Source organism: Nelumbo lutea, chromosome 6 (assembly GCF_056320005.1).
Source record: "Nelumbo lutea isolate HS-2025 chromosome 6, American lotus-T2T, whole genome shotgun sequence".
NCBI classification, from domain to species: domain Eukaryota; kingdom Viridiplantae; phylum Streptophyta; class Magnoliopsida; order Proteales; family Nelumbonaceae; genus Nelumbo; species Nelumbo lutea.
In genome coordinates this window covers 26,916,911-26,941,867 of record NC_142689.1, presented here as the reverse complement: position 1 = coordinate 26,941,867, position 24,957 = coordinate 26,916,911, and the positions used below count along the sequence as shown (strand labels likewise).

Sequence of the window (24,957 nt, the reverse complement as noted above, 5' to 3'; positions counted from 1 at the left end):
AAAAACCCTTCCCTGCCCCAATATTCCTCACCCAAAAGTCCCAAAGATAATGGAAACTGAGGCTAGCAAAATAGGATATGGAGGAATCTTAAAACAAAGAAGAGATGGGAAAGATGAGCTAATCCGGTTCACCTCAAGAACCTAGAACGATACCCAGAAAAAATACTCCACTGTCAAAAAGAAATGCTTAGCATAGTTCTTTGCATTACTAAATTTCAAAGTGATTTGATAAACCAGTATTTTACTCTTCAAATTGATTGCAAGTCAGCCAAAAAGATTTTGGAAAAGGATATTAAAAACCTGGTTTCAAAGCAAATTTTTGCTAGATGGCAAGCTATTTTGTCGGTTTCTAATTTTGTTATCAAATATATTAAAGGATCTGAAAATGCTCTGCCAGATTTTCTAACCAGGGAATTCTTGCAAGGTTATCTAATTAAAGATGACCAACAGAAGCCTTCGTCTTCCTCTAAGTCCTAATTCCAGGCGCCCTAAAAGGACTAATGAATCCAATCCAAGATCTAATTATAAGATCGGAACAGGTTCAAGGATTAATCAATCCCTATCAATATCTCCCTTAATTAGGGAACCATCTCCAGCTATGGGAGAAGCTAATTCCAGCCAGTACATTTCGAATTCCTCAGATTTCGTGGTAACTATCTCTCGAGAAGAAGCCACCTCTATCTCCACTCATGTCAATCTAGAGGGGGCTCTCCAGCACCTTGTCCTCTCCATTCTAAATGAGCATCATTTCACTGTCTGTGGTCAAAATAAGGACTAGAAGTATTATGAAGAAATTCTCCTTCATATGGGATCTGCGTGAATTCAGCACTACTTCAAAGACCCAAATAAAAACTGAACTAGCTTATTCTAAGCAAATAACAGTCAAGCTTATATCTCTGTTTGCCTGGGGTGATGCAAGCAAGCCAAGTACTAAGCCTATTGATAGAATACCCAAAATATTCAATTACTAGGATTATCAAGACGCTTGGTATAGTCTTTCTGTTATAGAATTCCATTTTTAGACATTCATGGTTCAACGCTTCTCCGAAGATTTTCAAGGCCCATACCCTGACTGGGCATATGTTTGGTGGACCTCTTGGGGAGCTTCCGATGATATTTTCCCTTGCCAAGAGCTCATGGACAAATATAGAGCCTTTGGTAAAAGGATATTTTATCTAGAATTCGATCGTGTAAAATAGTTCAAGTTCTTTAAGACATTTCGTCTCCCTTGGATTCTATAATGGAGTTATCACCTGGATGTTTCTTGGATGCCTCCAGCTATTGAAAGGAAAATTGAGATAAAATGGTGGGATAAATTTGATCTCACAGATGTCCTCAAGCCCATCTCAGAAGAAGATGACATTTTCCAGTCCATCTTTGAATCCTACATGGACAAGCTTCGAAGTAAGTTCCCCAACTTGGACCCATTAGAGCTCGAAGAAATGTCCCTAGGTATGGCCGAGAAGATGAAAGAGAAAAGTAAAGGCATCTCAAAGGACCTCGAGGCGGAAAGTGTTCGCTCTCTCAGCCCGCACCAAGGTCGTGACACTATTTGAGGATTCTATCTCATCCAAAACAGTAAAAGTTTCGACAACTGTTCCTAATAGGACAAGAATGTGATAAGGGAGCATCTCAATAATTAAGATGCGCAATAAGAAAAGGTCAAGAGGCATCTCAATTATAGAAGCCTTAGAGATAAGATCGAATAAAGTGGCTTCAAGCTGTCTCGCTCTGGAAACCTTGGCCACCTCTATATAAACTTCTCTTCTCTCAAGCAAAAAGGGTGTGCAAGTTTTTTGGTGCAAGATTTGAAGAGAAGTCTTTACAAGTAGTGTAATAAGTTTTTCTTTCTAAGTGACTTGAGTGTTTTCTTTCCAAGAGATTTCTTGTAAAGTGTGAGAGTGTGATGTTGTACCTGTGTGAGCGAAATTTCTGTAAGTACTGTTACTAAGATTTCTATCACAAAGTCTTTCAATCGTTATGTGTTTTCTATTTTATCGACTCTATTATACTGATCATCTCCCTGCATGTCATTACTGTTCATCTTCATTCATATTGTAATGCAACTCTTGTAGTTCGTGCATACTCCCCATTTGGTGTCAGAGCTTATTGATCCATAAATCTCTCATGTCTCAGCTATAATTTCCAAAGCTCTTAATCCCTTTCTGTTCTATCTTCTATATTAACTTTACACCTTCCAACATTTGAACATGTTTCTACCCTACTCAGATCTCTGGTCACTAGAAAATATCCTAGAACCTTTGGCTAGAACCCAAAGACTGTAGCTTCTTCGGAGATATCATTGGGCTAGAATCCCAGTTGGACAACCTAGACACCTGCCGGTTTTACCAAGGCTAGAACCCTTGAGCCAAGGTCGTAGTCGCATTGTAGGCCGAAGAGTGAGGGCTGTGAAAGTTGACTGACCATATTTGGTGAATTAAAGGATAAGATGAAGAAGTTATTTAGGACCGCATCTAGTTCCCCTGAAGACTCTGGAGAAAGTAGTAGCAGGGCATCTTTAGCGAAATCCATGTCTCTAAAAAACATGGAAAAGTAAAGATCGGAAATCAATTCATCTTTAGCGAAATCAATATTATTATTATTGATTTGCTTTTTCACTCTCCAATGTGCTGTACGGGGGATGTGCACAATTGACCCCCAAACAATGTGCTAGATTATGCCGATGCATTGGTGTTTCTGTATAAATTGGCATAAACAAACATGGTTTTTGGTTGTTTATGCAAAAACTTGATGTTGTTAGCTGTTCAAAGCAACAGCAGATAATTACCACAACACCAAATATGAAATATCGTTTAATTTCAAATTGGGTTATAAAATGGTTGGTCTAACAGAGCTAGGCAAACCATACAGATTGTTCTTCCTCTTAAAATAAGGGAAAGAATCAGTGAAGCTCATCTTGACCCCAGCAGCAGCAGAGAGATATGCAACAGCGAAAATCCACGTTGGGGCGGCCATCAGGCACTGATGGCTCAGACTTCTCCTACCGCATGGTGGTTGATCCTAGTAAGTTTCTTTGCGTGCAATTTTTTAAAAAAGTTGTTTCCTTTCGATTTTATAATAATTAACTATAATATAATGCAGGGTATAAAAAGGTTGCTGAGGGGAAGTCTCGACTATATACATTTATTGTTATTCAGGTATTCTGAAGTCTGAACCTGTACCTACTTTTATTTGTTATTGCGCTGTTTTTATTTTTGTTGTTTTTTTTTTGGGTAAACCACAGATGGTAACCCTGTACTTAGGAGGTGATAACACTTGGCCCACAGAACTGCTAGATTCCCACTTTGCCCCATTACCCACTAACGGGGTTGACAATGAAAGTAAAATTACTAAATTGCCCATTTGAGATTCTATGGGCTGACAGCAACAAATATCAAATGATTGAGATACCATTAGCACAAGTCGTTCTCAAAGCATTGATTAAATGATTATTTCAAGATGTTCTCAACCTGAACCTTATCGAAAGAAAATTGAGAGAAACATGTGAGAGTTAGGATTTTAGAAGAACTAAAGTAAAAGGGAAAAATGGACTCATAAAATAACAATAGGGTTGTTTGGGGTTTTAGAAATGTTTAAAATAATATTCCATGAACTTAACTGACAGAATGCTAACTGCGGGAGCAAAGTGTTAGAACCCAAAAGTTCAGGGGGGTCTTTGTTGCAAGACAAAGTTTGGGTGGCTGAGTGTCACTACCCCTAAGTACAGGACGACTGTCTGTAACCCAAAATTTTATTGATTGTGAATAAAGAATCAGTTATGTATAACAGTGTTGAGCAACCCAAAATATTAGGCCAGCATAAAGCCACCTAGCCCAACACTTATGATCTACGGTATTGTTTCTGTTTCTTCTATGATTATATTATTCAAATTTAAATTGGAATTCTGCAATTGTAAACCATTTGTAGAACAAATTTGATGCAATTGTACAGAGAAAGGACCTGAACATGGACTGCAAGATTTTTGTAGCTTGAGATTCAAATCAATTGTATTAAAATTTACAATTCAGATTCTGTGTTCTAAGACTTTGAGATGATATTTTACTATGTTTTCATTAAACAACTAATTTTTCTCAGATTAATGTATGCAATTTCCTTTTCTTGATATATATTAGCATCATTTGTTGCAGGCCGCCCTTCAGGTTATAGGGTTGCTCTTTCTTCTGTTGTCATCATTCAATTCAAAGGGCCCCAATCAGCTTGCTGTTTCTTCTGTCATCATTGGTTTCCTTTCTCTATTAGTCGGAGAATTGGGTCCTCCATACAACCTCAAAATTTGTTTAACTATTAAGGTTATTTCATAATTAAAGTTTTGTACTTGAAGATTGTCTTATATTAGCCATTTTTTTTTTTGTTTTGAAAGGTCGGAGGCGCAGCCAAACAAGTCTACTGAGACTCTACATGTTTGCATTGTCTGTTGCAACACTGATTTCGGTTGCATACACTGTTGGAAGTGGCATCTCATTAGAGGTAAGAGGGTTCATTTATTCTGCTTCAGATATGGATCCACTTTTTTGAAATGTGGATCCACTATTTCATTCTTTAGAAGGATAATTGGATTCAACTTGTATTGGAGTCTTTGTTTATGTAACATGGAGTTGAGGTTATTACTGATGCAAGATATCTGGAATTGTGATTATGGAAAAACCAAAACACAGGTGTACTGGTACAATTAAATTGTGGGACATGTCTGCCGTCTGAATGCATATAGTGTTTAACATGATTTAGTTTCAAAAAAAAAAAAAGTAGTGCTTTTATTATATAGGTCTATTCCCAAGAGTTGGCTTCCAAATATTCTCTTGCATTCACTTTGTCTTTCAATTCTGTGTATTCTTTATTCTTTTCTTTTGCTCAAAGGCAGGACACAGGTAGAAGGAATTCAGCTTATCTCACCAAGGCTGTGTTTGGTTTAAAGGAAAAAGTAGGGAAAGGAGGGGAAAGGTAGGGAACCTTTACAAACCATGTATAGGTTTCCCTACCTTTCCCTGCCTTTTTCTCCAAACCAAACATAACCTAAAGGATTTGCTTCCTTTTCTTGTGAAACATTTAGGAAAAACTTATGGGTAACTCGTAGATTACCCACCAGAGGATAAGTGATAGATGAGACAAAGCCAAGTATGGATTTTTTTTCTGAATTACTATGCATTTTTTTTTTTTTGTATTTTCAGAGGGTAGGGGTATTTTGGTCATTTGATGTGTTGTCTGTGGGGACTAGCCTAGTAATTTGATTTGTCTAGTTGTAATTTTGTCGTGGTTAAAATTTCACGGGGTGTTTTTTTTTTTGGATTTTGAGGGGGGAAAGTTGGTCAATGGGATTTTGGCTCCTATTGACAAAGAATACCACGTTCTTTTTTCAGATTAATGTGGGGACTAGGGAAAATTTATTTTCCTGGGTAAGTGATACCCATCTCCTAGGTGGATAAATAACTTTCCAACTTGGAGGGGGGAAGATTCCAAAATTTAAATGGGACAAAAATGCCTTATTTAATAATGGATTTTTATGGCTAAAATGGCTATTTTCTTTTTTACTTGGGAAATAAAAGAACATGGGTAAATTCACTTGTCTAGTTAAGTGTTTCCCAAGAAAAACTTGCCCAGATAACTGCATTTACTCGGATAGTTAGCTTACCAGAAAGTGAACGGGGCCTCAGAGTCAGTGGTTTAGTAGCTTAGTTGTTATTTAGTTTTCTTATAATAGTGGCAATTCTATAATTTTCATTTTCCCTAGTTTTAGTAGGATTGGCCACTGTAGTGTAAAATTGTGCTTATAATGAATAAGTGTAACCCCTCGAGAAAAAAAAAGGATGAAGGTGATGTTTGGCATCAATGATGATTTCTTGAAAATCACTGCCATGTCAGAGCCACATTTTCAGGAAATTGGCCAAAAATCAATTATTGAAACCAGCCCTCAGGGATCACCTTTTTTTGGTGATTTCTTGATCTCTAGATGATTACGATTTTTTGAGGATGATATGTCATCCAACATGATATTGAATAATAACTCTAATACAAAAATAATTGACCCTTAAAAATCAGTACCAAAGCCGATTTTTCAAAAAATGGCTTATATAACAGAAATGATACCAATTAGCAATTTTTTGTATTTTCTAAAAATCACCGATTTCTGGATAATCGGCAAGAAGGAACCATCATAGATGCCAAACATCACCGAAGTTTATTTGATATCTTACAGCTTACGCTTTGTGATGAGTGAAGGCAGTGAAAGCAGGGGATTCTATTTTATGAATTGTATGTATTGGTCTTGAATGCATGCCAGGTGTACAAGATTAGCATTATCTTATTTGTATGTTGTAAGCTTTTAAAAAACCGTACTGAAAAATGTTGCAGGCATGATGGTTCCAACTAAACTTCTATCCTAACAAGTTGTATGGAAACTTAAAACAGGTTGTCCTAAATACAAGTGTCTGGGCAACAAAGAAATTTGAACTTATTGAGGCTGGCCATGCCATTATTGGTAAGTTTGACGTATGCATGTATCATGAATGTATGTATCTATGTATAACTATTTTTCATCATGGTATTTCGCTCAGGTGTGCTGGTAAATGGCCTTGCACTTGGCACAACTGTTGCACTCGTTGGCAACATGTCTCCTCCAAAGAGAGCTTCTTGATCTCTGGTTTTAGTTTCTTTATTTGTTTTATGTACTGCAAACTTGCAATTTTGACAATTGTATTACTTCATAGAGTAGACATTTTACTAATGAAGATGTGGTAAATTAACGTGAGCTGTTGCTTGTTTTTTTTTCATTTTTATATTTTAGGGAGTGAGATCAGTTTTCCTATACCATCCCTTAAAATTGGATAAAGTTACTCTTCTTTCTTGCCTTTTTTTTAGCATCTAGAAAATCCACTCTGTCCTCGTTTATCATGCGAGCATGCCAGTCCATGTTAGTCCACTCCAAACTGCAAAACAAGTTTTTTTTTTTGAATTCTCTTTTCTGATAAACAAGGCAAAAGGATGCTGCCTCCCTCCGCAGGGGAAGTTCAAATCAGCCCCCCCACAAGGGGGCGCCCCACAATGTCTCACAGCACATCCCTGCCGTGTATTGGGGATACCCATGATGCCTCAAGATATTCCCAAAACAAGGTGGGGATGTGCTGGCGCCCCCTTGTGGGGGTGGGGGGGCTGATTTGAACTCGGTTCTAACATCCTTCGAGTAAATTTTGACTCTCTTTCTCTATCTTCTCTTTGAAACAATCAGTCAACTGTAATTTCAAGATAACAGAGTCTAGAGTTCATCTAGAGGTGTAAATCGGGCTGTGCCATCTTGGGTTGTGTCATTCTTTCTTGGGGTAATTTGGGGGATTGGCCTGGCATGGCCCAAGCCCGTGCGGGCCTGTGCTGTGTCATGCCATGTTGCGGGCTGGGCTGGTTTATGGGCCAGACCAAGTTGGATTGTGGATCGGGCCAAAGTTATTTATTTAAAAAATTAAAATTTTAATTTTATATGGATCGTGCCAAGTCAGGTTGTGGACCGTGTCGTGTCGTGCCGGCTCAGGACCTAAAACCTTAGGCTTAGCATGGCCCACACGATTATGCCAGGCCTGGCACAGCCCGTGTGCCATTGTGCCAGGCCGGTCCAAAGTCGGCGGCACGACCCGATTTACACCTCTAAGTCCATTTGTTCATATCCATCTAAGCAAATTTTCAGTTTGACATGTATCATGTTTGAATGATGACAAGTGTATTCTCTCTCTCTCTCTCTCTCTCTCTCCCTCCCCTATATTCTACTCTTCGTAATATCTCACCTCCCGAAAATTCTCCTCTTTCTCATCCCCTTTTCTTCCCTACTTTTCTGACCCTCAAAATACAGTGAAATTGTTTGGATATCTGAATGTAGTAGCTTCTAATAACAGTTATTTTACAATTTTACTCATAAATCTACTTGGTTCTTTTTGGATTTGCTAACATTGGATTATAAATGTTTACATTAATAGAATCAATAATAAAAAGTTAACTCATTAATAAAATTATTGCCTAATTAAGAAAAAAAAATAATTATTAAATTATGAAAAGCAAAGAGAATTGTTATGAAATAATTATTTTTACAGCATTTAATTATTGTATTATCTATTTAATTATTTTAATATATTTGTTTTAATTATTTAATTATTTTATTGCGTGGGATATATGTCAATATGGAAATTGTGAGAGCGCAGTTTTCTCTTTTACACCTCTAAAAAACATCTGACCACATAACGATTATAAAAATCAGATTACTTAAGTTGGGTTGAGGTAACATTCAGAGGTTGGGTTGTGCACTTGTTCTCGTCGAATTGAGGATCAAGTTAAACCCATTTTGTCCAGCCTGAGAGTTGCATCCTTTATGGTTTATATATATTGAAGCATCAAGACATTGGCTTTGGTTGAACTCGATTTTCGCCAAACCTAATTTCTAAAAATCCCAAGATTCAGCGAAAGCGAGTTGGGCCAATTGGGATTTAGAGTTTTTTTTTTGAAAAAAAAAAGAGGGAACTGCCCTATACTTTAGGGGTAGTTAGAGAGTTATCCTATACTTTTAATTCCAACTTCATTGCATCAGTAAAATAGCAAAATGATTCGAATGTGATGTCATGTATGTATTTAAACAATTTAAAACACCAAAAGCAATCTTTGCATAAATTTTGAGCCCATTTAGAGCTTCCCCAAATCAGCCCAAATGGGCTTTTGCATCTTTTCGGCACACTGGATTTTGGCAGTTAGATCTAACAGAAAAAAAATCATGACACGGTCTGACCGACTTATTAATAGCCGAAAGCCGCACGGAAAAACATGCCAAACGGGCCTGAGCCAATTGGCACCTTCGGGTTAATGCTGTTATTCTCGCCCAAGTTGCCCGCCAAGTAAGTAGGAAGAACCGAAGAACTGAAGATGAGAGTTTCATCCCCAGCAGCTCTATTATCACGTCTACGTCTACATGATTGATTAAAAGTTTTTCAGGTATCATACGTTTCCGGTATGGAGTGGAGGAGTGCCTCACTGCCTCAATCTCACTTACAGTTTCAACCAGTAACCGATATCTACTTATTACTGGTTACGAGTTATGACAATCGCATGAACCACGACTGACAAGCGGAAACGCGAAGCTCTGCACGGTCTACCGTGCACCCTCCTCAGTCCTCACATCTAAAATCGAGAAATTTTCGCGCAAACAAAGCACAGAGAACGTCCGCCACCTAAAAGCAAAACCCTAAAATCGTTGTAAGCTCATCCTCATTCTATCCCTCTGATTCCTCTTCTTTCATGGCTTTAAATCATCGATGAGGATCTGTTCAAATGAATTTCTATTTTCTGAGAATTATCTTCTGTTAGTTTCTATACTGTCAACGAATGAACAGGGCCTTACCCGATGAATTGGTGGGGGAGGGAATTTATTACCAAATTGTGATACATGAATGGAGATGAAGAACTATGGTGCTACTACTAGACTACTACTACTGCTGCAGTGTTTAGTCATTTCTGTTTTAGTGCACTATTGCTTTTTTCCAGGTACAAACCTGTTTTAAATGCATAGATTCGATATTTATCTATTTGAATTAGCAACTTGTGAATTAGAACTCAGGTGCATTTTATTAACACGGCATAATTACTTCCCTCTCGTCCGCCCCCAGAACTCAGGACCAAAAATGGATTTATTTGGTGAAACGAAGAGTTGACATATTTTCCTTTACTGCCATTTAAGGTTATTAAGCATCTCCAAGAATCCAACAAAACTCTCACAGAATTATTAGTCAAATAGAATTTTAGTTTTGAAACACTCGCAAACTGTTGGCCTTTTCTTTTTTTTCCTGTTTATTAGGTAAACGTAGATAAGTGCCTATGGTTACTATTAAGCTTATTACTTGAGTAGATTGTGCACTAGCATGTTTTCTTGCCTATCCTCCATCTGATATATTTATCTATTTCATTTTATGACATAGTAAATTTCGATTTGTAGGGCTCATATATGATGATGGCCACAAGATTGTCAGTGATCAGTGGCCATCCAGTAAACAATATACATACATCTTCTAGGTGTTTGAGATCAAGATTTCTTGTTCTGGCTTGCCTTCACAAGACTGCATTCGCATCAACTTGCAGACTCTATCCCCAGCTTTGTTTCTCTCATGTATCTTCACCTTCTTCAGTAAACAGTCCCAAGTAAGTTCTTGACATGATTCATAAAGTTCTAAAATATCCATAAATGATATGTGGTGGTGGGGTCTGGTTGAGATAATAAGACACATATTGCAATTCTCTTTGGCCTAACTCAAAGTGTGAATGGTGGTTGACACATAACATAAGTGTGAAAGGTCCATTGTAATTTTTGATGGGCATAAATAGTTTGGCATGCTGTGCTGTTCATTTTGAGGAGTCATTCTCATCATAAATTTCATACTTGAATGTTTTAAATTATATGTAAATGGATGTTGAAATTCCTAACTCAAAATATTGCAGTTTATATACACTTGGAATATATATCATCATAGTTAACAGAAGGAAGATATAAGTGGTTGAAATGGTTGAAGTAATCACCACAGGAAATGAACAAAAGTGTGTAGGAAATGGCAGAGAGATGAACATCAGTATGCTAGTTCCAACAAGAAGCATCTTTCCTAGTCATTTGCCAAGTGTTGTTAGGATTTTTCTAGTATTTCTCCCTGATTTTCCACCCTTGTCCTTAACCTTCCCGATCTGTCTCAATGTGTCTGTTTCTGAAATGTGTTTTCCAGGAAATAGCAGTTTTATTTGGAAAGAAGTTCTTTTTTAAAAAAACATAGAATATGATGCCATTGCTCCAGCATAATTACAAAAAGAGAATGCTATACATGGATATATAAACCTAAAATGGTCATCGGCACAAATACTTGTGAAAAATTTGAATGCTGGAAAAATATGAAATACATTTGAGGCAAAGTAGCATATCAGTAAATATTGGAATACAAACTCAAGGGCCAATACCAAATGTTGGACATGGCCATCCAGGGTCTTGGGAGGGGTGGACTGCTTACAGACCTAACCTTATGGCCTTTTTGCACAAAGTGGCAGCTCTCACCTGCAATCTCGAGTTTGTCAGCCTAAGGTTATACCAGAGCACCAAGCAATAGCCCCTTATTGGAATGCAAACTCATTACTTTTCAATATTTTAAAACATCTTTGGATGGAATTTTTTATTAGCATTTTCTGGCTGGAGTTGTGGGGATAGCCTTACAAAAAGAGAAAACCTCTCTGATTCCTTATCTGCAAAACCTGTAGATGAAGGTCAAGTGGCCCTCTTGTTTTTTGAACTGGAATTGAATGTAGAAATTCTATACTCGTGAGAATGTTGAGAAAGTACATGGTTAAGGTACTGAAGGGTTATTTTTCTACCTAATGGAGTGATGGGATTCTGTTCATCTATTCTTGTATGTATAATTTCAAACTACTCTTTGGATATAGCATGAGACTGGTGCAATAACTGTATCTACATCAATCCACACTCATTAGAATTTATTCAATTTGGAAAATATTATAAAATAATATAGGGTAACTTCTTCTTTCCCAGTCCAGTCAATAAGGTTATGAAATAGTTGAACTTATTTATCTATCATTTTACTTATAATGGATTTACCTGGATGCATACACGATTTTCTTTTAGGATTTCTAGGATCAGGTCTTGTGTTAGGGGGCTAAGAGTGGTATTACTTAACAATCCAATTTATTCTGCTTATTCATTGGGATTGGTTCTTCTTTGTATATCCTTATTCTATCACTGATCTCCGATTTTGTAGCCACAGCCCAACTCCAAGTTTGAGAGTTTGGCCAAGGAAAGGCTTTCTAGAGCTTTTAGATTGCTCAGCTTTGTTGATAATGTGGATTTTCAATGGAGGGTCTTCAACATGTTCATTTCTTTTCTTAGTCAATTCATTAGTTGCTATTACTTCTTATGAAAGTACCCGGACTTAATCTTTTATTTAACATATGTATTTAAACTTTTGTGTAAGTATAGACACATTATCTTGTTGAGAAGCAATATTTGGGATATTCCTTTATTTCAACCACTGGTCCTTGTTTAACTAAATATATCTTCAATTTTCTGTTTTGTAATTTTCATTTAATTGTTTTCTATTAGTGGGCTCTCTAAGGAGATCTACCTTAACTGTCAAGTTTAGTTTGTACACATTATCTGCTTCAGAGTTTATTACCACAAGCAAAAAAGATTCAGCCCCCAATTTATGCCACATGGAGTTCCTTACCTGGGAATGCTGTGATTGCAAAATGGTGGTTTGGTCTTACCTGGGAATGTTGTTTGATGATCATATGTAGTTGGGCCAGTAGGCTTCTTTTCTAGATGTTCCCACCACTGCCCCAACTGCATAGGGTTGGCTACATAATCTTGTTTTTCCATTCTGCACCATTTGGTGTAATTTCAATTGTTATTTGTTAAGTTGTGAACCCTTAATCAATTATCAGTTATATGTATATATGCATGTATGTATGTGTGTATGCATGTGTAGGCAGCATCATATTTCTTCAAAGATCCTGATAGCATTAGGAGGGTAGCTGATATAGTCCTTCTACGGCTAACTTTATAGGATAAGAACTTCTCAGTTGGGGGGTTGATATATTATGGTAGCATTTACACTTCAGGATGTAAGAGATAGCTCATGAATGAACTATTGTGATCCTCCTATGAAAGGAAAAAAAGGTTGGGGGCTTTACCATGTTACGTGGGCATGGCACAAGTATGAGATCTAACATGATATGAGGTGTTGGGCTCAGGAGCCTGAAAAGATTAGATTCGTGGAGAGGAAAGCATTGTTTAATTTTATTACTTTTCTAATATATTTTAGTATATATATAAAAAAAAACTAGTGGAATAAAGAACAAATTAAATGTACAAGTATATATCGATGCAAGCTACACTAAACAATCAAAATAATTTATAATTTATTAAATTGCAATAACATACTTCACTCATTTGTTATGTTCAAATTATATTCTTTGTACTCTATGCTTCAAGGACTCTTTACTAAAATGGATAAATTGTAAGTGAAGATGTTTATACACCAATTCTGACACACAACTAAAGAGGACTCCTCTTGCTGTGTCTGATATTAACTGATTATGCCAAACATCAGGTATGTGTACATGCATTCACAAATTCCCCTCCAGAAATCATGTGTCAACATGCCCACCATGGGAATTATCTTTTTTATTCTATTTTTTTTTTTCTTTCTATGCATAATTTGTAAAATAGATACAGCTGATTACTCTAAATTGAGAGGTACCATAGCCTAACATTTTAAATATAATCACAACTAAGGCTCTTTTCTTTGTAAAAATGGAGAAACTAAATGAAATAATAATGCACAACTATGTATCTTCTGAAAAGAAAAAAAATAAAACCAAGTGAACATGTTATAGAATATTAAAATATCTTCAAAATCTATCTGTGACAAATTATGCAACAGTCTGTGAACTATGGATTACATGCCCCTACCCATTTGTCAATATCATGCCTTTTAATTTGTCTTGTGAAAAGATTGTTCAGCTAGTTTTGAGGGTTCTTTAGTTTCAACTGAGATCAGAGCCTGCACATTGAATAACACCACAACACTAAACTCTGGATTCTAGGAACTAACATAATGGTCTTAGGAGAATTCACATTGAACAGTGTGATTTGTTGGTCATCATCTAAAAAATTTTGCATGTTCTATAAATCTTTATGCAGTTTTACAGGCTTAGTTGAGAATCTTGATTACCAACTACTGGGTCATATTATTTTAAAAATCAATAACCCATAAAAAATAATTGCAAAAATAAAGATTGAGTTTGCTGAAAACTGTCCATTCTCTAATTGAAATTTTTTGTTTGCCAAGTGGAATAATTCTATTTTTATCTATTAGGAGGATGATATGGTCTGTTAGGAGCAGTATTGATGGTAGTGGAGTGGAACCTCCTGGGAGTAGCACCAATGGGGGCACTCGACTTGTTAGAGCCATTCAAACTTTTCAAATCAAGTTAAATGCAAGATTTCAGGAGTTGAGGAAAGGGCTTCCACTGAAAATATTGTTTTTCTTGGTGGGCTTCTATTGTGCAACTGCCTTTGCCACTGTTATAGGGCAAACGGGTGATTGGGACATCCTCTCTGCTGGATTGGCTGTAGTTGTGGTTGAAGGGATAGGAGCCCTTATGTATACGAGCTCTTTTCCTTTGTTTGACAAGATTAGGAGTCTGATCACTATTTTTAATTATTGGAAGACTGGGCTTTCTTTGGGTCTTTTCTTGGATGCATTTAAATATGAAATGGATAATATTCTTGGGTTTTGTAATCCCTTCAATTTTGAAATAGACTTGTTTCCCACATTCTTGTAATATCCTTTTTGAAAGCTGTTTACTGATGTGCTTTTTATTTTTTATTTTATTTGGTAAACTTTTGGGGTTCAAAGAATCACACTCTGTTTAGATTAGATGTTGAGGACAAAGGATTGACTCGGTGTCTAAAAGAAATGCCACCTCATGGCTCTTAGCCGCTTGAAGGAAATTGTCCTTTGCCTAGTGAGGATTGCGAGGAAATGGTTATTGCCCCCTAGGATCTCTTTGTGGGGAGCTGCAGTTAACTTTCCTCTTGTTCAATTTTCCATACAATGGGAGTGTTCCTCCTTCATCGGTCATCACAATGTTTATTTTGGTGATTGCCACGGCTTCATTTGGGTGGTAGGGGTGGAAGCGGTCGAGGGGCCATGGGCAGGGCGGCAAACAAGCCCGATCTCCCAAAAGCAAAGACCATGCAAAAACCCTTAGAGCTCGGAATATCTCTCATACTTGTATGTGAAATTCATGGGGAGATGTTCCCTATGGCTAACCGTGCTGTCACAGTGTTTACTTTTAGGAAACCCATCTGATCGAATCAAATTGGATTTGGATAGATCTAAATTTGATTGTTTATATTCTAATTTGGATCTTATCCATTGGATTTATCAGATTCAAATTGAGTTCAGATTGCGATCTGATATTGAGTGGCATTAATAAATTAAATTATAAATTATCAAAATATTATATATTATTATAAAATGAATAATATTGAATTTCATTAACAAAATAAAGTAGAAATAATTTAATAAAAATGCAACATTTAAACCAACTCCACTGATAGATACAAATATACAATATAAACTAAATTCACATGTTTTCAATGCACGATGGATGTGCATGTGAGGTGCCCATCTATAAATTTGGGCGTTCTTTTATAAAAAAAAGGATAAAGTTTTAGAGATTGACAAAATCATATACATTTAGAAATATACTGTAAAAAATATGGTTTTTAAAACCGACATGGAGACTAAACCGGTCAGGGGTCCAATTACTGGGTCAAACTCGAACGGTCAGCCCGTTCTGACAAAAATTAAAAAAATGAAAACCGTTTGAATGGTTAATCGCCTGGGTCAACGGTTTACTGACCAAAATCAATGATTTTTATGAAAAATCCGGTTTGGGGGATAATCGGAACCAATCACCTAACTAGTCCCAGTTTTTCCAGTCCAACCGTCCGGTCTGGTCCGGTTTTGAGAACCATGGTAAAAACAGTGGTCATGACAGAAATCTTCTCTCCCCTCCCCCCCCCCCCCCCCCTTCTTCTTGTTCCCACCTTTACATTTTTGGTCAACTAACCCAGGGGCCAGGTCCAAACCCTACTGAACATCAAAACAAAGCAGAACTGAATAACATCTTCCACCCTCAAGCCGAAATAGAGTAGCAAAACTGCTGGTCCCCACTTCGTTTCCTCTCTGAGTCTTTGTCTTACCCTCATTCGTCTTCTTCTTCTTCTTCCCCTACCTCTGTCGCTGCAATCAACCCTGAAGATTTAGTCCTTCAGTTACATTTGTAAAACAATGATCAATCTGGTGAACGGGAATTTTCAAAAAAAAAAAAATCTGGTGAACGGGAAAGAAATCCACCTCTTATTACCCTTGTTGCAAGAACAACTCTACCTTTTCCTCAGTCTCTCTTCTTTAATTTATTTTCTCCAATTTTCTCTGGTTTTCATTTTGATTTAAGAGCCACACTAGGGACTCAAAGCAAAAAAAAAAATGTTTCAGCAAAAACACAAAAGAATGAAGTATTGTATTTGAAGAGGGGAGAGAGTTGAAACTAGAAGAAATGAACGGGGTAGAGAAGTTAGGATTAATTAATGGAACCCTTTCATTAATCTTGTTTATCTATTTTCTTGAAAACATAGAAATAGAATGGGGGAGACCAGATACAGACGTACAGTTAATCAATGGAACTCTTCATAAGTCCCACTTATTTGTTATTTCTTGAAACCAGAGAAATAGATTGGTAGAGAGCAGGCACAGTTAATCAAACGGAACTCTTCGGCAGTCCCACTTATTTGTAAAGCCAAGTTGTTCAAATGTTTGAAGAATCGTGCTTACTCCAGTGTGGGTTGAATTTGAGGATCAACTGAATGGGTCAAGAATGAGCAGCAGCCATTTTAATGTATTAACCAATTAGACGATCCAGGAATGATTGGCAACCAACCTGGTGTCAATCTCTTGACCATAATCCCCTGAATATGACGATCAAATCTCTTTTTAACTTTGACTTTGCTGTGGAGTGTTAGATCCATCTCGATAACCTATGTCTGAGCTTTTTTGCAATCGACTTGATTTGTTATAGTGGTATACAAACAACAAGAGAGAGTAAGGGAAGGGGATTTTGATTGAAAGGAAACATAAAGATGGCTACTGCCATAAGTGTCTGAACAGTACCGTGAATTTTAGGGTTGTGTCAAGTTAGTCCCAAACTTTAAAATGTCTCTACAATATCCTGAATTTTCAAATTGTGTTAATAAGTCCTTACTTAGTTGGCCGTTAGTCAACACTGTTATGTGATATCAGGTGCACATTAAATAATTTTAAAATGGCAAAGTTGTCTTTTATGATATTTTTTTTAACTATTTTACCCATTGGAGAATAAGGATTATGAAACCTGACAAGTGATCATTCGGCAATTGCATAACCCTTCTTCCCTTTAGACATGTTTTAAAGTTTGGAAACTGATTTTGACACAAAGTTAAGGGTAATGTTAAGGAATTTTCCCTCTTTTTAATCTGTTCGGACTGGTTTTACCTAAATCCCATCCCTTGAAAAAGCTTTAAAAAATTGTACTGCAAATGAGAGGACGAGAAATGTAAATTTTGCATCATGTGGACGACTGCGCGACAGGAGCCTGTGGGGGATTGCCCTTGTGGTGCTTCACTTGAGATGCTCTAACATGGTCTCTCAACAATTGCTAATGGAAAATAAAGCACAGATCAGATGTTTAGAAACGGAAATCATTGATCATGCAAACTTAACGTAGACACTCTTAGTCTTAGGTGGTGCCCATATATATACTAACCGTCCTTCATTGGTTCATTTTGTAATTTATGGTAGCAACCCGCATCGACAATTTTTTTTTTTTTTGTGAAAGAACAATAAACACCACGAAAACCATCCACATTTGGAAGTAGATAGAAATTTCAGTGCTGCAACGAAGATTGTTGTTGTAGATGTGTCCTGCATCCAGAAGCAGCTCAACTTTCACTGGTAGGTAGTGCTGGAGCAACGTTTGCCTTGGTCCTTGGTTATGTCCTAGTCCATTCTATCTACCATCCAAGAAACAAATGGACAGTGCTTGGAGTTGGAGACCAAACCAAGATCCTCGTTTCAAAGTTGAAACCATTAATCCAATCCTCTATCCATCATTAATCTTCTCACCCTCTCTACTTCCTCCAGCCTACCTGCATTCTTATAGATCTTCATCATAAGCTCAAAGTTATGAGCATTATCAGGCTCCAACTCAAAGAGCCTTTCTCCAGCCTTCTCTCCCACATCCACATTCCCATGAACGGAGCAAGCAAATAGTAGAGCTCCCCAAACAGTAGGACCAGCCTCTAATTCCATCCTCTTCGTTATCATTTCATAAGCTTCATCGATTAACCCTGCCCTTCCGAAGAGGTTCACCATGCATGCATGGTGTTCCATGGTTGCTGATATTCCATATTCCCGTATCATCTTGGAAAACAGTTGTTTCCCTTCCTCTACTAAACCCAAATGAGCACACGCTGATAGTAACGAGATAAATGTGACACCATCTGGTAAAACGCCATAGTTCTCCATCCGCTGGAAATATATTAGCGCCCGTGGATCTTTGCGATGGCCTGAGATTATGGAATTCCATGATACAACATCCCTCTCCAACATTTGCTCAAACACCCGGCGTGCTCTGTCCGACTTGCCAAATTCTGAGTACATACCAATCAAAGAATTGGAAATGGATAAATTCTGCCCAAGCCCGTGGCGCAGAACCCACCCATGAATCTCAACTCCAAGTTTAGACGACGAAAACCCTGCGAGAATCGAGGATATGGCAATGCAATCCGGCTCAAAACCGGCACGAAGCATCCCCCGGAAAATGTCCAATGCCTCGACCAAAAGGTCGTGACGGATGTAACCCGTCAACATCGAGTTCCATGAAACCAAGTCTTTATCAGCAATCCTTTCAAACACCTTCCGAGATTTTACAATGTCACCGCATTTGGCATACATGTCGACGAGGGCGTTAAGCACAAATACATCAGCGGCGAAGAATCCCGAACGAACAATGTGGCGGTGGATTTCCTCCCCAAGTCGAATCGACCCAAGACCAGCACACGCTTTCACAACGCGTGGGAAGGTGAACCGATCAGGCTGGACACCCTCCTCCACCATTTGTAGATAAAGTGCCATTGCATCTTCACAAAGACCCAGTTCAGCATACCCGGAGATGAGGGAGTTCCACGCGAACGCAGACGCGTCTCGCCTTGGCATTTGATCGAAGAGCTGATGAGCCTTGTCGACGTATCCACACGAAGCATACAGCCGAAGGAGCTTCGACGACAAGCCGGTACTCTTGCGGAGGAGGGTCGGGGGGATGAGACGGTGAATTCGGATGCCGTGGTCGATTGCGTGCATATGGAAACATGTCTCAAGGAGGGAGGAGAAAATCTGCGGTTCGACTTTGATGCCCTTTCCTACTGTGGTTTCAAGGTCGCTGACAACGGCCTCGAGCGCTTGGTGTTTTGTTTGTAGATGGGGAGTTGGATTTATGAGGAGGGGAGTTGGATATGATTTCGGAAAAGAGAGAGTGATGTCGGAGGTATAATGAGTGTTCCTTCGATGTTGCTGTTGTTTCTTCTTTTTCTTGGTATTAATGGAGGAGTTGAATAAGAAGTTATGACTAGACGTACTACTACTACCACCATATCTGGTCTGGATCACCAATTGCATTGCATGGGTTTCTCGAGGAGCAAGGCCACAGGGAATAACAGAAACAGAAAGAGCGCGTAATGTGTTTAGTGGGTTTTAATTGGACTGGACACAGAAAAAGACCGAACCGCTATGCACTAGCACATCTAGCGGCCGTAAAGATGAAAGAATATGGTTTGGACTTTGGAGAAGTTGGGACTTGGGAGGGAGGAGGTGCGCCCAATTTTTTTCCCAGCAGATGCCATTTTGCTTTTTGGGATCAGGGGAAAAGAAAAAGGAAATTTTGTTGGTTTTGTACTAAGTTCCATTAATTCACCAAGGTGTCTATGTGAAGTAACGTGGCATGTACAAGAAGAGCCCAGTCAACAGCCCAAGCTGTCTAATAAAACAGGTTTAGTCTGCCATGCTGTGTCGGTACTCGGTAGTATGATTTTTAGGTATTTTGATGTCTTAGTTTAAAAGCTTAATGTATTATTCTTTGAGAAGGGGGTGGGGTGGTCGACCATCTCAGGTGCATATCCTTGGCACTATCACACATCCCTCACAAAAGGTTGTATGCAGGGGCGTATCGGTACTAAAAATTTATCGTTCAATATTTTTTTTAATTTGATTTTTAGAAATATTTTTAAGTATTTTTTATTAAAATAAATAAGCTCCAAAACACCTGTAAATAAATATATATCAAAATCAAAAGATACGACACGATATGCCCACCTTGTCACAAGGCGCAAGGAGATTCTGGTTGATTAAATGACCATCAGGGTTGCGTTGGGTTTCTCATGAGCACAATCGTTCACATGGACAATACATGAATCAGCATTGCGGCTCGTGCATCATCAGGAGACTTGGCAATAAAGGTTGGTCATATTGGTGCCCCATCTTTGTTATTTGTGCTACCCCTTGCCCTAGCATCACGGTCTGACACATAACAAAGATGAATCATGAATGAATTCATGATCTAATGCCACTAGCCTTAGTGAACCCATCAATGAGTATACACTTAAACCCTTTAACGGACTTATTCTACTGTCAAAGTCTAACCCTATGACACCATGTTAGCCATCAATTGATGCCCCAGAAGTACAGCTAATCGAAAATCAAAGAGGGACAATCATTTCATCAAACTCACTACGGATATAGTGTGTTTGGCCAATTACAAACCCAACACAATCATCCTAAGTTCAGATTGGCGGAATTGTATATCATATCAGAGTCAAAAATCTCAACAAATAATAACCTTTCACCACATCATCACAACCACCGATTTGTAGTTGCATCATCAGCGCACTCCCTCACCTACAGCCTAAAAAGCAGTATTTTCAAATCTATCTTCACTATTCTTCTTGCTTCTTTGTCGGTGCACATGTTAGCGGCAGCCTGGCAGGTCTTGTTCCTAAAGAGCTAGGGTGAGAGGCAGGAACAGGATGCAGGAGCAGACTTGATAAACTACAAAGCGAAGAAACACTATTGAAGTAGCTGAAATTTCATAATTGGTGGACATGTCTACTCCTAAATAATATACAATGTCCATATGCCAACCTGCAGTACATGCTTAAAATATTTCCATAGAAAATTACAAGGACTGATGTGCTGGGCAATGCTCATCAGAATACAGGCAAGAAAACACAAATGAAACAAATTTACATTAGCATGGGATCCAGTCCCTTTTAACAATCTATTTATTGGTGCTGAGTGCTGACCAGAACAAAATTTCTTATTGGTACTTTTGAATAATCCACCCGTACTTGTCTCGATATGTGCAGTAGAAGAAAAATAAATGCTGTCAATTGTGTTTGGGTATATATCAGATGAGCCTTCATGCATCAATTGTAGGACCTGGATAGGCAGGAAGGCTCATTATCCGCTTGTCTAGAACTGGACCTCCAATGGTAAAATGATACAAACTCTGAAAATCCGATCCTTTCAACCCCAGAACCTCATGGACTGCAAAATAAGAAAAAAGACTTTTCAATACACATTGTAAATATGCTGTGATATCCATATCCTTCCAATACCACATGTATGCTTCTTATGCAACATCCCATGAAAAAATAAACTTGTTTTTTCAAGTAATATTTTAAAAACAGATAATATGTCAATTATGTAATTCTATCTTTTGCCCTTTTCAAATGGGTTAGGAAGGCTACAATTTTAGCATTTTTTGGTGGAGAATAAAATAGAAGATAACATCTATTTTATGGTGCAGAAGATAAGTTCTGCAATTCTCCAATCCTTACCAAAATCCTTAAGTTCTTGTACCTATTTCCAAAAATCTGCACAGCCTTCCTAACTCTGGATAAAATCTAAAGTGTAATAATTAGAAGATAATACATTTTTAGCATTCTTGGTGCAGAACAAAATAGAAAGAAACTCGTACCAGCATCATCAAAGTAGCAACCGATCCCAGTTGCAGAGATCCCAACTGCATGAGGTTCTAGGTACAACACCTGACCAAGAATACCAGTCTCCCAGAACAACCGGGGATACATCCAGATATTCTTTTCATGCAAAGTTGGTGCAAAACGTGCCACCATACCTATGCTGAAGCAGCCATCACTGGCAATGTCCTGCATTTAAGCATCATTTCTTTTTCAGATCAATAACAAATAACTTTCATTAATCAATAATCAAAAGCTTTAAGTACAAGAAGGGGGAGATAAACTATCTTAACTCCCCCAAGAGAAAAAGAAAAAGAAAAAGAAAAATCCAATTAGAATTGAACCCAGAACAAGGATTCCCTATTCACCCCTTGCTTGGCTAACCCATCAGCAAACAAGTAAGCACTTCTCTTCACCCAACTGCACTTTACCTCAATGTCATTAGTCAGCCATTTAAATTTCTTCTTTTTATTGCAGGCATTCCTTTTATTCACTATTCACGTAACAGGAAGTTTTTGGAAACTGAATTAGCCAATATTGATAACCATAAGTGTCATCAAACCAATCCAGTTCCATGCTACCTACTACCCCCTTCGGCCCTTCCACTGGCCACACTTAAACAAGATTATATTTGACAGTAATAGAAGGCAATATACAGGTAAAAAAATATTTTTTTTTAATAAATTCCTAGTTCCAAGATAAATGCACAACTTCAGGATTTCACAAGTATGTGAAGTTGAATCTCTGTTGTTAAAGAATTTATAGATAATTCAAGATGTATTAGAAAGCACTCTAGAAGAATTTACCTATGTCATTGACGGGTTGTCAGTACAATCCTAGAGCTTACATGTTTTTCATATTTATGGCTTTATGCTCCTGAATTTGTTAATGTCATCTGATTGATCTCTTTGAGCAGAATTTTCCCCAGTTCAAAAATCAACGTTTAGAAGAGGACAAAAAAAAAATCGTTTAAAGAAGAAGTGGCCCACCTGATGACATGAAAGACGCTTAGCAAGCTGTTGAAAATCGCCTCTAGCAAGTCTATATAGAGGAAGATCAGCAGGGCAGCCCTCCGGCTTCTCCCATTCAAATTCAGATCTTGTAGCCCGTTTGAGATCATTGAAGTGATTTTCATTCCTCACTAAGAAATATAAACCCTTCGGCAATCCCGTTACCCTATGAACAAAAAGAGCAGCATGAACCTCTGCATCCCAAGGAAGTACCCGAAACGGCAATGCCAACTGCTTCCCCTGCTTCTCCTCTGCCCCTCGAGCACCCGAAGGGAGGCAATGCAGGAGAATCTGATAAAAAGTTTCTTTCCCTATTACAGCAATTCCATCCATATCAACTGCACTCCTCCGCTTCCGAACGACTTCTCTCATCGTCAGACCCTTATATGAACCTTCCGAAAATGATGCGCTCCTCTGAAATGGGTGGATTGTAAATTGATCTCCGGCTGTCAGAGGCTTCTTAACGGCTTCTGCAGTTCTATAAATTATGTCCCAACACACGTGTTCTTTACTAAGAACATTAGGCCTCCCCTTCCATTCCAATTTTGAGAATTCGGATATCGAAGAACTCAGACCCTTATAATCCACAGAGAGTTCACCATTTCTTCCATTGGGAAAAACAACAAGAACACAATCAGGGTGTTCGAATTCAATCTCGGGCATCTTAGACTTCACCGGACGAGACGGAATTTTGAAATGGGGCAAAAACTCCAAACCCATAAGTTTCTCCAGATCAGAATAACCCAACCCATCGAGGAGCTTAACATCCCATCCAAGCCCAGCAGCGGCCATGGCGACGGCAGCAATCGCGTGACCCACGTCATGGTTACAGTACCGAAACGCGCGTTCTCCATATTTCCAGGCCTCACGCCAGAAAATTGAAGTGATCCCAACAAGGAAGGAGCCTTCGGGAAAGAACTTGGGCAGGAAATCAGATGGGATTACAGCTCGAAGCTCGAGGGAGTGCTCCTTCGGGGCATAATGGGCAACAAATGGGGAGTCAGAGAGAGAATCGATGGGGGGAGCAATGACGTAGGCTTCGGTAGGGTGAAGATTGCCGCTGCTAGGGTTTACACGGAGAGACCAAGTGGAGTATCCGGTGGTTTTCCAGGCGGAAAGTGAGAGAGAGTCGTAGAGGAATTGAGAAAGCGTCGCTAGAGAGATGGGTTTTGGGGAGGGGAGAGAGTGGAAGAGAGAGGAGTAAAGAGGGTCAGTGTTGTCTGGTGAGTGTTGTTGTGGAGGGAGGTGCTGGAGAGGGAGGAGAGGAGAGGAGACATAGCGGCGAAACGGGTTAGGCTGATTGGCCCAGTCAAGGCCGTGAGGGCCTCTCGCGTATTTGTTGAAGGCGTGTTTGGTCTGGTTGTGGTAATTCAGAACCTGGCTTAAGAGCTGCTCTTGAGTGTCGTCTTTGGAATGAACAACGGAATGTGAAGGGGTTGAAGAAGAAGTAGACATAGAGACTCTCAAGGATTTTCTGATGCAGTTGTGGTTGATGTTGCTGCTGCTGCCGCAGGCGGTGGCGACGGTGCTGGCGGTCAGGGCAAAGGTGTAGGCGGGAGAGACGAAGAAATGAGGAGAGTTAAGGGAGATAGAAAACCGGGGTGGAAAGAATAGCATCTTGTCTTTCCTCTTCTCCGCTTTTTCATTTGAATGAAGTTCGTTTATTTTGGGAGAACGATAGTGCCACTACCACTTTAATATTGTCACTACAAGATTCTGCTTTGATGGATCCGATTGTCTGTTACGAGCCGTTGATACAAAATCTTACTGGTGGTATCAATCAAAAACTGGTATTTTAAAAACCAACCCGGACTGATCCGTTCTTCCCTCCGAATGGCGGGACATTGGTTCAACCGTCTGGGTCAAACAGGTCAACCGTCTGGGGCTTTTGTTTGGCAAAATTACTGGGCCAAGTCACTTATGCCTCTCTTTACATCACATACGTCGCAAAAAGTTATTCCCCACCTCTGCCTCCCTGTATTCAGTATTTGGGTTGAGCCGATAATATTTTGAAATTATATATGTATTTAACTCTACATATCCATAAATATAATTATATAGATAATATATAGTTACATAATTAAATATATTTGTTATTGCAGAAAATGTAATTATTTTGAAATTATATATGTATTTAACTCTTCATACGCGTGGATGAGTTCGGCTTCTATCAGAGCATGTCGGTGCCAGCAGCCCCTTGGGAATATCACCTATGAAATAAATCACGTAACTACGGAGATATTTCCAACGCAAGGATGTAAAGGCTGTTGGAACGGG

The 24,957-nt window shown here is 38.6% G+C and overlaps 4 protein-coding genes across 12 annotated transcripts in view; 2 read left to right on the top strand and 2 right to left on the bottom strand.

The window, feature by feature from the left end:
• LOC148848135 (jagunal-like protein) overlaps nt 1-6,763 on the top strand; it is a 31,917-nt gene extending 25,154 nt beyond the window's left edge. For 3 of the 4 annotated variants that reach the window (XM_088949480.1, XM_088949481.1, XM_088949482.1), the window contains 6 exons: nt 2,872-3,024; nt 3,103-3,158; nt 4,149-4,272; nt 4,382-4,488; nt 6,424-6,493; nt 6,570-6,763. In XM_088949480.1, coding sequence (XP_088805606.1) covers nt 2,943-3,024; nt 3,103-3,158; nt 4,149-4,272; nt 4,382-4,488; nt 6,424-6,493; nt 6,570-6,649 — 519 coding nt within the window. In that variant the 5' untranslated portion in view covers nt 2,872-2,942 and the 3' untranslated portion in view covers nt 6,650-6,763. Of the gene's footprint in view, nt 1-2,852; nt 3,025-3,102; nt 3,159-4,148; nt 4,273-4,381; nt 4,489-6,423; nt 6,494-6,569 lie in introns of all 4 variants that reach the window. The other variant, XM_088949483.1, reaches the window with a different exon arrangement.
• A 2,016-nt stretch (nt 6,764-8,779) lies between these two features.
• On the top strand, nt 8,780-14,425 carry LOC148848134 (ycf20-like protein). 6 transcript variants are annotated; one of them, XM_088948310.1, is made up of 4 exons: nt 8,780-8,882; nt 8,980-9,528; nt 9,977-10,179; nt 13,908-14,425. In XM_088948310.1, exons 3-4 carry the CDS (start codon nt 9,986-9,988, stop codon nt 14,374-14,376), a joined length of 663 nt encoding a protein of 220 aa, XP_088804436.1. In that variant the 5' UTR covers nt 8,780-8,882; nt 8,980-9,528; nt 9,977-9,985; the 3' UTR covers nt 14,377-14,425. The 6 variants fall into 6 exon arrangements, with proteins under 6 accessions (XP_088804436.1, XP_088804439.1, XP_088804437.1 ...); XM_088948313.1 differs by having other exon boundaries at nt 8,817-9,240; nt 9,378-9,528; XM_088948311.1 differs by having other exon boundaries at nt 8,817-9,240; nt 9,352-9,528.
• A 2,899-nt stretch (nt 14,426-17,324) lies between these two features.
• On the bottom strand, nt 17,325-19,935 carry OTP70 (Tetratricopeptide repeat (TPR)-like superfamily protein). Its single transcript, XM_088947964.1, has one exon. The coding sequence runs from the start codon at nt 19,311-19,313 to the stop codon at nt 17,727-17,729; it is 1,587 nt and encodes a 528-aa protein (XP_088804090.1). The 5' UTR covers nt 19,314-19,935; the 3' UTR covers nt 17,325-17,726.
• An 824-nt stretch (nt 19,936-20,759) lies between these two features.
• LOC148848132 (nitroreductase family protein) lies at nt 20,760-24,343 on the bottom strand. Its single transcript, XM_088950068.1, has 3 exons — nt 22,660-24,343; nt 21,670-21,859; nt 20,760-21,236 (listed from the first exon to the last, which is right to left on the bottom strand). Exons 1-3 carry the CDS (start codon nt 24,295-24,297, stop codon nt 21,109-21,111), a joined length of 1,956 nt encoding a protein of 651 aa, XP_088806194.1. The 5' UTR covers nt 24,298-24,343; the 3' UTR covers nt 20,760-21,108.
• Between the last annotated feature and the right edge of the window lie 614 nt (nt 24,344-24,957).

Bases quoted from the DNA above. Each gene is read 5' to 3' on its own strand.
- LOC148848134 (XM_088948310.1), top strand. From the start codon at position 9,986: ATGATGATGGCCACAAGATTGTCAGTGATCAGTGGCCATCCAGTAAAC. The intron at 10,180-13,907 runs GTAAGTTCTTGA...TTTATCTATTAG, and splicing joins TCTTCAGTAAACAGTCCCAA to GAGGATGATATGGTCTGTTA.
- OTP70 (XM_088947964.1), bottom strand. From the start codon at position 19,313: ATGCAATTGGTGATCCAGACCAGATATGGTGGTAGTAGTAGTACGTCT.
- LOC148848132 (XM_088950068.1), bottom strand. From the start codon at position 24,297: ATGCTATTCTTTCCACCCCGGTTTTCTATCTCCCTTAACTCTCCTCAT. The intron at 21,860-22,659 runs GTGGGCCACTTC...GCTTAAATGCAG, and splicing joins AGCGTCTTTCATGTCATCAG to GACATTGCCAGTGATGGCTG. The intron at 21,237-21,669 runs GTACGAGTTTCT...CTTATTTTGCAG, and splicing joins TTGCTACTTTGATGATGCTG to TCCATGAGGTTCTGGGGTTG.